The sequence below is a fragment of the Salvelinus namaycush genome, unplaced genomic scaffold, assembly GCF_016432855.1.
Source record: "Salvelinus namaycush isolate Seneca unplaced genomic scaffold, SaNama_1.0 Scaffold1641, whole genome shotgun sequence".
Classification (NCBI taxonomy): domain Eukaryota; kingdom Metazoa; phylum Chordata; class Actinopteri; order Salmoniformes; family Salmonidae; genus Salvelinus; species Salvelinus namaycush.
In genome coordinates, this window is record NW_024058388.1 from 715 (window position 1) to 13,879 (window position 13,165).

General features: G+C 48.8%; 1 protein-coding gene across 1 annotated transcript in view; it reads right to left on the reverse strand.

Moving 5' to 3' along the window:
- Nucleotides 1–764: 764 nt before the first annotated feature.
- The window catches only part of LOC120037224 (netrin receptor UNC5B-a-like), a gene marked incomplete at its 3' end in the record, with an annotated part of 33,265 nt that continues 20,864 nt past the window's right edge, over nt 765–13,165 (reverse strand). Inside the window, exons 6-7 of the mRNA XM_038983401.1 lie at nt 1,234–1,401; nt 765–947 (exon numbers count right to left, since the gene is read on the reverse strand). Coding sequence (XP_038839329.1) covers nt 765–947; nt 1,234–1,401 — 351 coding nt within the window. The remainder of the gene's footprint in view (nt 948–1,233; nt 1,402–13,165) is intronic.

Below are 13,165 nucleotides of genomic sequence, written 5' to 3' on the forward strand. Positions count from 1 at the left end.
ACTCGTCCTCCTCATCCCTCCCTCCCTCCTCATCCCTCTCTCCTCTCCCCCACTACTCCCTCTGTTCATTACGCTTCTCTGTCTGTTGTTGCACTCCTTGCTTCCGACTCTGTGCCCTCCTTTCGCTTCACACTCCTCTCGTACACACACACACACACGCACACACACACACAACACACACCACACACAACACAACACACACACAACCACACACACAACACACACACACACACAAACACACACCAGCCCGCCCTCCCTTCACCCTCCATCTGTGCGTTTAACATTTGGATCACTTGTCTTTTCTTCTTGTGAACCCAAACTAAACCGCTGAACATCTGTCTACGGTAGACTTGTCTTCCCAACTCTCTCTCCCCCTCTCTCTCTTCCCAACTCTCTCTCTTCCCAACTCTCTCTCTTCCCAACTCTCTCTCTTCCCAACTCTCTCTCTGCCTCTGTCTGTCTGTGTGTGTGTGTTAGACGCTAGACTTCAGAATATCTTTCTGCTTCTGCATCGTCCTGATTTCTCCTAACAGCACGACGGTGATGTGATTTAGTACACAACACTTAAAACTAGATGCTGATGAAGGCACCCCCTCCTTGTTTCAGTCCACTTTATTTTGTTCCTAATGAATACAGCCCTGGTCTCTTGGTCCTTCACATTCATTCTTCCATCTCCCCCTCTCTCTCTCTCTCTCTCTCTCTCTCGCCTCTCTTCTCTCTCCACCCCCCTCTCTTTCTTTCTCTCTCTCTCCCCTCCCCCCTACCGCCCTCGTTCTGACGCATGCGTGTACAGAGTCCGCCGGTGCAGTTCTTGCTCTCCATCATGCTCCCACTACAGTGGAGTCCTCCGTTTCGGGGCGGGGGGGCCTGACACTCCCTGCTTGTCCAATGGGTACATTCTGTCCCGCACACTGACCACTTGGCCCACTCTGTCCAGCCTCCGTCCACTACAGGGGTCAGGGGTCAGAGGTGAGGGGTTAGAGGGCAAGGGGTCAAAATTAACTAACTAACTAACTAACAAGCTGGCTAACTAGCAGTAGGTACAAATCTGACCTTAACCTTGAATTAAAATCAATAATATAATTTTTGTTTTCAGGAATACAATATAGACAATATTGACATTGCAGCTGACCTATCTAAGGGGAAATCGCTCAGTTCTGCCTCCAGGACAAGACTCATGACAATATAGGTCAACCTGTGTTTTTAACAAGACCACCTGTCAATAATTTTTACCTGAACATATAGTGGTGCATGTAATTCTCTGAGTAGGCGGGCCCTCGCAGAAGGCTCCCCCGTTTAGAGGAGCGGGATTGGTGCAGCTGCGTGTCCGTCTCTGCCAGCCCCGCCCACACTGGGCGTTACACTCCAACCACTCAGTCCACGAAGACCAGCCCCCACTCACTGAGAGAGAGAGAGAGAGAGAGAGAGAGAGAATTAAAGAGAGAGAGAATTAAAGAGTGAGAGAGAATTAAATAGAGAGAGAGAGAGAGAGAGAGAATTAAAGAGAGAGAGAATTAAAGAGAGAGAGAGAGAGAGAGAGTGCAGAGACTCAAAACAGGAGAGTACTTTATCTGGTTAAAAATCAACAAGGAGGCTCTTTCAACCGATTAAAAGCTCTTCCTCTGTGCCTTACATGTTTACAGTCCCCTACTTTAATGAAGAGTTTCTCCATTCTAGAGGGGGAAATGAGTCACTGTCAGGCCCAAGGTAACGTACTGGTCTGTGGAGACCTGACTGCTAGAACACCAGAAAAACTAGGCACTATTAACAGTCATGGGGACAAACACCTACCGGGAAACAAATCCCTATCAGATTCCTGTGGATAACCCCAATTACAGAAGAAGAATTATTAACTACGTTATTCTACACACCCAAAAATTCCTGTCCGCCGCTTTATGTATTTTAAATCAATGATCAAATATACAGACAACAATAAATCGGCTATACTCAAACTCTTCAACATTATCCTCAATGCAGGTATTTTCCCCCGATATTTGGCCCAAATAATTACAGAGGAATTTGCGTTAAACAGCAAACTTTTGGGGGGAAAATTCTGTGTAGTATTATAAATAGACGACTACGTCATTTCCTTGAAGAATACAACATCATGAGCAGAAAGGCAGATTGGATTTTTACCAAATTACTACAAACAGACCACCACATACACCCTCCTCACTGACAAACAAGTCGACCACATCATTTATGAACTGATACACAAAACAACGCTTGATTAGAATACTTAAGAGTGGTTTTTTTTACGTTAAATTATTATACACAAATCTTGCCACTAACATGATGTTATGTATACAACCATCTCAGCTCTGCAGATTTCGCTGCGAAGAGACAGAATCATTAGATCATTTATTTTGGGTATCCCATCTATGTAGCTTGTTTCAGGAACGGCAGAAAAAAAATCACAACATTTATCTCGAATTAACCAAATAGCACTTTTGGGAGATTTGGAAAAACCAGAGTCAATCAACAATATAACAATACTTTTAGTAAAAAATATTTATATTTTATTTACAATCTGTAGATATTAACGATGAGACAGTAACAGGTCGGAGGTGAGGGCTCTGGTGGAGTCAGGAAAACAACTTCTCCCTCAACGTCAACAAAAACAAAGGAGCTGATCGTGGACTTCAGGAAACAGCAGAGGGAGCACGGGGCTGCAGTGGAGAAGGTGAAAAGCTTCAGGTTCCTCGGTGTACACATCACTGAACATCTGAAATGGTCCACCCACACAGACAGTGTGATGAAGTCGGCGCAACAGCGCCTCTTCAACCTCAGGAGGCTGAAGAAACTTGGCTTGGCCCCTAAGACCCTCACAAACTTGTACAGATGCACCATTGAGAGCATCCTGCCGGGCTGTATCACCGCCTGGTTTGGCAACTGCACCGTCCGCAAGCGTAAGGCTCTCCAGAGGGCGCTGTGGTCTGCACAACGCATCACCAGGAGCACTGCCTGCCCTTCAGGACATCTACAGCACCCGATGTCACAGGAAGGCCATAAAGATCATCAAGGACAACAACCACCCGAGCCACTGCCTGTTCACCCCGCTATCATCCAGAAGGCGAGGTTCAGTACAGGGATCAAAGCTGGGACGAGAGACTGAAAAACAGCTTCTATCTCAAGCTATCGGACTGTGAAAATAGCATCCATATCCGTCCCCACCCAGTACCTTGCCTGAAATTAGTACTGTCACTAGCAGCTATCACCAGGTACTCTACCTCTGCACCTTAGAGACGTTACTAACCGGCTACCACCAGGAATACTCATAACCTGCACCTTAGAGGTGTGCCCTATGACATAGACATGGAACACTAGCCACTTAATAATGTTTACATATGTTTAAACTGTATTCACTGTATTCTAGCCAGTCCATCCTATTCAACTATTGCGTAACATATTATATTGTAGCCATTTATTCTACAGAACATATATATAGTCAATCCACTATGATGTCCCATCATGTCCATCATCTCTTTCATCCTATACACACACACATATATAATATATATATATATATATATATATATATATATGGATATGGAGACAGCAGTTTGTTAAAGATGGGACATTTTATCACGCAAGTCTCTTACAAGTACAGTACTTCGTGTGCGGTGGTAATGAATAACGTTACAGATGCGGTTTCCCACACCCTAGGGGGGTTAAACAAGGAGATGCCTTATCGCCTTATCTTTGTTTGCTTTGTTTAAAAAAATCAAAAAAAGATTTTGCAAAATAGATGAAACAGTTAAATATTGGAGTAAGATATGATGATGAAATGCGAAGTTTTATATACTGATGATGTTATTATGATGTCAGAAACTGAACAAGACCTGCATAACATGTTGTTATGTCCAGTCTGTTGGTGTAAAAGATGGAGACTCGTGATCAACCAGACTAAAACACAGATAATGACTTGGTGTAAAAGATGGAGACTCATCATTAACCAGACTAAAACACAAAAAAACAGCTACTAAGGGAAGTGTTTTTCAGTTTTGTTTTGGAGAAGACATTATTGAGTTTACTAGCAATTATAAATATTTGGGTATGTTTATTGATGAACATAAAACACAGATAGTAAAGCTCTTGGGGGAGTTACAGGAAAAACCAAAACATTTAAAGACATTGGTTACGCTATGTACTTCAAACTGTATCAGACATGCGTGTGTCCTGTTCTGGACTATTCAGCAGGAGTGTTGCGGTCGGTTATGGACTATCAGCAGGAGTGTGGGTCCTGTTCTGGACTATTCAGCCGGAGTGTGGGTCTGTTCTGGACTATCAGCAGGAAGTGTGGTCCTGTTCTGGACTATTCAGCAGGAGTTGTGGGCCTGTCTGGATATAGCAGGAGTGTGGGTCCTGTTCGACTATTCAGCAGGAGTGTGGGTACTGTTTGGACTATTCAGCAGGAGTGTGGGTCCTGTTGGACTATCAGCAGGAGTGTGGGTCCTGTTCTGGACTATTCAGCAGGAGTGTGGGTCCTGTTCTGGGATATTCAAGCCGGAGTGTGGGTCCTGTTATGGACTATTCAGCAGATGTGGTGTGGTCCTGTTCTGGATATTCAGCAGGAGGTGGGGGTCCTGTTCTGGACTATTCAGCAGAGTGTGGGTCCTGTTTCTGATCTATTCGCAGGAGTGTGGGTGGGGTCTGTTGGTACTATTACAGCAACGGAGTGTGGGGGTCCTTGTCTGGACATTCACAGGAGTGTGCGGTCCTGTCGGACTATTCAGCAGGAGTGTGGGGTGCTTAAGAGATTCAAAAACAAACATGTCCAAACAGCGTGCCCCCAGCAGAGTAACTACACGTTTGCACCGTTACTTGCAATAACTGGGAATATGGGCTGGGGACCTGGAAGCGTGAGGATGGAAGGCCCGGTGAATGGTGAGGACTTGGAATAGACTGTGGATAGGCCAAACTGCCAGAATAGCTAGTCAAGTTTTTCAATGGCGAATATATCTCTCAAGGGACCTGGGGACGGGGAAATGTCTGACCTTTTTCAACAGTCTGACTGTGAACATCTGTACGAAAACCAAATTAAGGGAGACATAGATATTATTATGAGGAAGCTCGGCCCCAGTGATGTACTGGGCCGTACGCACTACCCTCTGTAGCGCCTTACGGTCAAGATGATGAGCAATTGCCATACCAGGCGGTGATGCAACCGGTCAGGATGCTCTCGATGGTGCAGCTCTAGAACTTATTGAGGATCTGGGGACCCATGCCAAATCTTTTCAGTCTCCTGAGGTGGGAAAAGGTTGTCGTGCCCTCTTCATGGCTCGTCCTTGGTGTGTTTGGACCATGATAGTTGTGGTGATGTGGACACCAAGGAACATTGAAAACTCCGACCCGCTCCACTACAGCCCCGTCGATGAGAATGGGGGCGTGTTCAGCCTTCCTTTTCCTGTAGTCCACGATCAGCTCCTTTGTCACATTGAGAGAGAGGTTGTTGTCCTGGTTGTTGACCTGGTTGTTGTCCTGGTTGTTGTCCTGGTTGTTGACCTGGTTGTTGACCTGGTTGTTGTCCTGGTTGTTGTCCTGGTTGTTGTCCTGGTTGTTGACCTGGTTGTTGTCCTGGTTGTTGACCTGGTTGTTGTCCTGGTTGTTGACATGGTGTGACCCTGGTTGTTGTCTGTGTTGACCTGGTGTTGTCATGGTTTTTGTTCCTGGTGTTGACCTGTTGTTGTCATGGTGTTGACCTGGCTGGTGACCTTGGTTGTTGTCCTGGTTGTTGTCCTGGTGTTGTCTGGTTGTTGACCTGGTGTGACCTGAGTTGTTGTCCTGGTTCGTGACCTGGTTGTTGTCCGGTTGTTGTCTGTTGTTGTCCTGGTGGTTGACGCTGTGTGACCTGGTTGTTGTCCTGGTTGTTGACCTGGTTGTTGACCTGGTTGTTGACCTGGTTGTTGACCTGGTTGTTGTCCTGGTTGTTGACCTGGTTGTTGACCTGGTTGTTGTCCTGGTGTTGACCTGGTGTTGTCCTGAGTGTTGTCCTGGTTGTGTCCTGGTGTGACCTGGTTGGTGACCTGCGGTGTTGTCAGGTTGTTGTCGCTGGCTTGTTGACTGGTTGTTGTCTGGTTGGTTGTCTGGTTGTTGACCTGGTTGTTGTCCTGGTTGTTGACCTGGTTGTTGACCTGGTTGTTGTCCTGGTTGTTGTCCTGGTTGTTGTCCTGGTTGTTGTCCTGGTTGTTGACCTAGTTGTTGTCCTGGTTGTTGTCCTGGTTGTTGACCTGGTTATTGTCCTGGTTGTTGTCCTGGTTGTTGTCCTGGTTGTTGTCCTGGTTGTTGTCCTGGTTGTTGTCTGGGTGTTGACTGGTGTTAGTCGGGTTGTTGACCTGGTTGTTGTCCTGGTTGTCCTGGTTGTTGACCTAGTTGTTGTCCTGGTTGTTGTCCTGGTTGTTGTCCTGGTTGTTGTCCTGGTTGTTGTCCTGGTTGTTGACCTGGTGTCTTGTCCTAGGTTGTTGACCTGGTTGTGTCCGGTTGTCCTGGTTGTTGACCTGGTTGTTGTCCTGGTTGTTGACCTGGTTGTTGCCCTGGTTGTTGTCCTGGTTGTTGTCCTGGTTGTTGTCATGGTTGTTGACCTGGTTGTTGTCCTGGTTGTTGTCCTGGTTGTTGTCCTGGTTGTTGTCCTGGTTGTTGTCCTGGTTGTTGTCCTGGTTGTTGACCTGGTTGTTGTCCTGGTTGTTGACCTGGTTGTTGTCCTGGTTGTTGACCTGGTTGTTGACCTGGTTGTTGACCTGGTTGTTGTCCTGGTTGTTGACCTGGTTGTTGTCCTGGTTGTTGACCTGGTTGTTGTCCTGGTTGTTGTCCTGGTTGTTGACCTGGTTGTTGACCTGGTTGTTGACCTGGTTGTTGACCTGTTGTGTCATGGTTGTTGACCTGGTTGTTGTCCTGGTTGTTGGACCTGGTTGTTGTCCTGGTTGTGACTGGTTGTTGTCCTGGTTGTTGACCTGGTTGTTGACCCTGGTGTGCCTGGTGTTGACCTGCGTTGTGTCCTGCGTTGTTGTTCTGGTTGTTTTCCTGGTTTTTGACTGGTTGTTGTCCTGGTTGTTGACCTGGTGTTAGTCCTGGCGTTGTTTGACCTGCGTGTGTTTCCTGTGTTAGTCCTGGTTGTTGACCTGGTTGTTGTCCTGGTTGTTGTCCTGGTTGTTGACCTGGTTGTGTCCTGGTTTGTCTGTCATGGTGTTGACCTGGTTGTTGTCCTGGTTGTCCTGGTTGTTGACCTGGTTGTTGACCTGGTTGTTGTCCTGGTTGTTGTCCTAGCAACACACTACCGTTCCTCTAACCTCCTCCCTACCTAAAAGCAAGAGATCGCTATGTGCACAAGTAAGATCAGGGATATTGAAACAGGTCGGTACTGTGGTGAAATGGAAGAGGAAAATAATATGTAACTATTGGGACCTCGAAGAAATAGAGAATTAAACACATTTTATCCTCTATTGCCCTTTCTACCACGATATACACTTGATCTTATTCCAGAAGGCACACCTGAAATGATTATTTTTGTCCAATGTGTTTTTCTATTTGTGGAATATTTAGATAAAGCCAGGAATAAAAGAAAAAGGGATACCTATAATTAAATTATTCAAATATTATTCAAATATTTATCCTCTATGTGGTTAGTGGTGTGTGTATATAGATTGTGTATATGCTTGTCTACCATTTTCATCTTCTCTTTGTGCCAGACTGGGTTCAAATTCCTTCTGTTTCATTTATCTGTATGTATGTATGTATATATTTTATTTAACCTTTATTTAACCAGGCAAGTCAGTTAAGAACAAATTCTTATTTACAATGACGGCCTACACCGGCCAAAACCGGATGGCACTGGGCCAATTGTGCGCCGCCCTATGGGACTCCCAATCACGGCCGGTTGTGATACAGCCTGGATTCAAACCAGGGTGTATGTAGTGACTCCTCTAGCACTGAGATGCAGTGCCTGAGTCCGCTGCACCACTCGGGAGCTCATGTTGATGTATGTATATTATTTTACTGCTCTACGGATGTAATTATTGTTTGGATAACCTTATTTACCTTCCTGGGGCGGTAGGTAGCCTAGTGGTTAGAGCATTGGGACAGTAACTGAAAGGTTGCTGGATTGAATCCCCGAGCCGACAAGATAAAGATCTGTCATTCTGCCCCTGAACAAGGCAGTTAACCCACTGTTCCTAGGCCGTCATTGTAAATAAGAATTTTGTTCTTAACTGACTTATTCTAGTTAAATAAAAGGTTAAAAACATTTGTTTTTACTTTTATGTATTGAGTTTTACCTTAAATGTTTTCACTCTTTATGCGATGCGCACTGCAGATAACCACAGAAGAAGAATTACACTAATGATTGTTTATGTGTCTGTTAATCCCACAAGGGATGGGTTGACAACTGGAGATTTGACACCAAAATAACATTCATTCATTCAGTCATTAATTTCATTCATTCATTCATTGATTTCATTCATTCATTTATTCGTTAATTCATTAATTTCATTCATTCATTCGTTAATTCATTAATTTCATTCATTAATTTCATTAATTTCATTCATTCATTTATTCGTTAATTCATTAATTTCATTCATTCATTCGTTAATTCATTCATTTCATTCATTCATTCATTCATTCATTCTTAATTCCATTCTTTAACTTTTTGTTGTTGTTGATTTGTGTGTATTGTTGTGTATTGTTAGATATTACTGCCCTGTTGGAGCTAGGAAGCATTCCTCTACACGCACTAACATCTGCCTAAACATGTGTATGGAGGGTCTCGCCACAGTCTCACTAAGGAGGGTGCCTGTGTCTGCCACTAAGGAGGGTCTGCCCATAAGGAGGGTCTGCCACTAAGGAGGGTCTGCCACTAAGAGGGTCTGCCACTTAGGAGGGTCTGCCACTAAGGAGGGCGTCTGCCACTAAGGAGGGTCTTATTAAGGAGGGCTCCACTAAGGGGGTCTGCCACTAAGGAGGGTTCTGCCACTAAGGAGGTGTCTGACCACTAAGGAGGGTCTGCCACTAAGGAGGGCTGACGAGGGTGTGCCACTAAGAGGGTGAAGGGGTCTGCCACTAAGGAGGGTCTATCTGCCACTTAGGAGGGATCTGCCACTAAGGAGGGTCTGCCACTAAGGGAGGGTCTGCCACTAAGGAGGGTCTGCCAAAAGGAGGGTGCAAAGGGAGGGTCTGCCAAAGGCAGGGTCCTGCTGTCTCACGCTAAGGAGGGGCTCTGCCAAGGAGGGTTCTGTGTCTCCGTAAGAGGTGAGTCTGCCAAAGGAGTGGTCTGCTGTCTCCCACTAAGGAGGTTCTGCCAAAGGAGGTCAGGTGCGTCTCCCACTAAGGAGGGTCTTGCTGTCTCCCACTTAAGGAGGGTTCTGCTGTCTCCCACTAAGGAGGGCTATGCGGTCTGCCCATAGGAGGGTCTGCTGTCTCCCAACTAAGGAGGGTTGCTGTCTCCCACTAAGGGAGTGGTCTGCTGTCTCCCACTAGGAGGGTTGCTGTAGTCCCGCATAAGGAGGGGTCTCTGTCTCCCACTAAAGGAGGGTTCTGCTGTCTCCACTAAGAGTGTCTGCTGTCTCCCGCTGAAGGAGGGTCTGCTGTCTCCGCTAAGGAGGGTCTGTCTGGATGCAGATGACCTGGTGCTGTGTCTCCGCCTAAGGAGGGTTTGCTGTCTCCGCTAAGGAGGTGTCTGGTATGCAGATGACCTGGTTGCTGCTGTCTCACGCTCAAGCGAGGGTATCGCTGTCTCCCACTAGGAGGGTCTCCCCTAAGGAGGCACTGTCTCCCACTAAGGAGGGTCCTGCGTCTCCAACTAGGAGGGTCTGCTGAGTCTACACTACAGGAGGGTCTGCATGCTCCCGCATAAGGAGGGTTCTGATGTTCCACACTAAGGAGGTCTGCTGTCTCCACGCTAAGGAGGGCTGCTGTGTCTCCGACTAAGGAGGTCTGCGTCTCCCACTAAGGAGGTGTCTCTTTGTGTTCTCCCACTAAGGAGGGTCTGCTGGTCTCCGCTAAAGGACGGTACTGCTGTTCCACTAAGGAGGGTCTGGCTGTATGCAGAGACCTGGTGCTGCTGTCTCCCACTAAGGAGGGTCTGCGTATGCAGTGACCTATGGTGCTGCTGTCTCCCGCTTAAGGAGGGTCTGCTGGTATGCAGATGACGTGCTGTGCTGCTGTCTCCACTAAGAGAGGGTCGGCTGCTAGGGCAGATGACTGGTGCTGCTGTCTCCCGCTAAGGGAGGTCTTGCGATATGCAGATTACCTGGTGCTGCTGTCTCCCGCTGAGGAGGGTCTCTCCGCTGGCATAAGGAGGGTCTGCTGTATGAAGATGACCTGGTGCTGCTGTACTCCACTAAGGAGGGTTCGCTGTATGCAGATGACATCGGGTGCTGCCTGTCTCCCACTAAGGAGGTCTGTCTGTATGCAGATGACCTGGTGCGCTGTCTCCCACTAAGAGCGGTTACAGAGCATGGTCTGCTGCCATAGATGGTCTGGTATGCAGATGATCCTGGGATGCTGCTGTCTCCCAGTTAAGGAGGTCGGCTTATGACAGATGACCTGGTGCTGCTGTCTCCGCTAGGAGGGTCTGTCTGTATAGCAGAACCTGGTGCTATCCCCGTGGAGGCCGTGATACGATGACGTTTGCTGTCTCCCACAGGAGGGCTGCGTCTCCAAACCTCCCCCCACCACCCTCTCTCCCCCCCCCCCCCGCCAGCTCACCCCCCTACCTGCCCCCCCCGCTCCCCTCCCTCCCCTCCCCCGCCCCCCCCCCTCTACCCACATCCTTTTTTTTTTTTTTTGCTCTACCTCCCCCCAGACTGCAAAAGGCCAGGAGGGTTGCCAGTAGGTCTTGCCAGGGTCCCTTCACGCTCAAGGAGGGTATGCTGTATCGCAGATGGGGACTAGGTGCGCTGTCTCCCACTAAGGAGGGTGCTGTATGCCCAGATGACTGTCGTTCAAAGGACTGTGTGCAGATGCTGGTTGCTCTATCCCACTAAGGAGTCGGTCTGCTGTATGCAGATGACCTGGTGCTGCTGTCTCCCGCACTAAGGAGGGTCTGCATGTATGCGATGACCTGTGGCTGCTGTCTCCCGCTAAGGAGGGTCCTGTATGCAGATGACCTGGTGCTGCGTCTCCCACTAAGGAGGGTTGCTGTCGGTGGAATATGCTAGCCACTAGAGGCGCAGAGGGCTGTGTGAAGCTTTGCTCTGTCTCCACTAAGGAGGGTCTGCTGTATGCAGATGACACTGGTGCTGCTGCCTCTCACACACGGAGGGTCTGCCTGTATGCAGATGGACCTGGTGCTTGCTGTCTCCGCTAAGGAGGGTGCCTGGAGACAGATGACATGGTGCTGCTGTCTCCCACTGAGGAAGCGTCTGCCGTATGGGATTACCTGGTGCTGCTGTCTCCCGCAAGGAGGTTCGCGTCTCCACTGAAAGGAGGTTCTGATGTAGACAGATGGACTGGTGCTGCTGCTTCCACTAAGGGGAGTCTGCTGTTAGACCCAGATGACCTGGGCTGCTGTTACCACACTAAGGGAGGGCTCGCTGTATGCAGAGACTGGTGCTGCTGTCTCCCACTAGAGGGTCTGCTGTATGGCAGATGTACCTGGTGCTGCTGTCTCCCGCTAAGGAGGGTTCTGCTGTCTCCCACTAAGGAGGTCTGCTGTAGACAGAGTACTGAGTGCTGACTGTCTCCCACTAAGGAGGGTTACTGCTGTATGCGAGATGACGGTGCTCCCTAAGGGTTGCTTGATGGAATCGGTGCTGTCTCCCACTGGAGTAGGCGGAATGAGAAGGAGGGTCTCTGCTGTATGCAGAATGGACTGGTGCTGCTGTCTCCCACTAAGGTAGGGTCGCCTGTAGCAGATGAACCCCCTGTGCTGCTGTCCCACTAGTGAGGGTCTGCTGTAGCAGATGACCTGGGTGACTGCTGTTCTCCCACAGGAGGGTTGCTAGTATGCAGATGGACCTGGTGCTGTACTGTTCCCACTAAAGGAGGCGTTCTGCTGTAGATGAGATGACCTGCGTTCGCTGTCTCCCACTAAGGAGAGTCGCATGTATGCAGAGACCTGGTGCTGCTCGTCTCCCCACGAAGGAGGGTCTGTCTGTATGCAGCATGAACCCTGGTGTGCTGTCTCCCACTAAGGAGGGTCTGCTAGTATGAGATGACCTGGTGCTGCTGTCTCCCACTAAGGAGGGGTCAGCTGTATGCAGATGACCTGGTGCTGCTGACTCCCACTAAAGGAGGGTCTGCTGTATCAGAGAATGAGATGCGTGCTGCTGTCTCCACTAAGGAGGGTCTGCTGTATGCATAGTTGTTGTCACTAGGATTTTCCATGCGTGACTGTCGGCTGTCTCCCGCTAAGGAGGTCTGCTCGGTAGACAGATGACCTGGTGCTGCTGTCTCCACACAAGGAGGGTTCTTGCTGTAGCAGATGGACCTGTGACTGCTGTCGCCCACTAAGAGGGTCTGCTGTATGCAAGATACCTGGTGTGTAGCTGTCTCCCACTAAAGGAGGGTCTGCTGGTATGCAGATGACCTGTGCTGCTGTCTCCCCACTAAGGAGGGTTCGCTGTATGCATGATGACCTGGTGAATAGCTTGTGGCTCACTAAGGAGGGTCTGCTGTATGCAGATGGACCTGGTGTGCTGTCCCCGATGAAGGAGGCTCTGCTGTATGACAGATTAACCTGGTGCGCTGTCTCCCGCTAAGGAGGGCTGCGTTCCCACTAAAGGAGGGTCTGCTGTAGGACAGATGACCTGGTTGCATGCTGTCTCCCACTAAGGAGGGTCTGCTGTAGACAGATTGACCTGGTGCTGCTGTCTCCCGCTAAGGAGGGTCTGCTGTATGCAGATGACCTGGTGTGCTCGTCACTCCACTAAGGAGGTCTGCTTGTATGCAGAGACTGGTCGCTGGCTTAGTCTGCCCGCTAAGGAGGGCTCGCTGTCCCCCAATAAAGGAGGTATGACCCTGTAGACAGATGACCTGGTGCTGCTGTCTCCCACTAAGGAGGGTCTGCTGTAGACAGATGACCTGTGCTGCTGTATCCCGTAAAGGAGGGTCTGCTGTATGCAGAGACCTGGTGCTGCTGTCTCCCACTAAGGAGGGTCTGCTAGTATGCAGATGACCTGGTGCTGCTGTCTACACTAAGGAGGGTCTGCTGTATGCAGATGACTGGATGCTG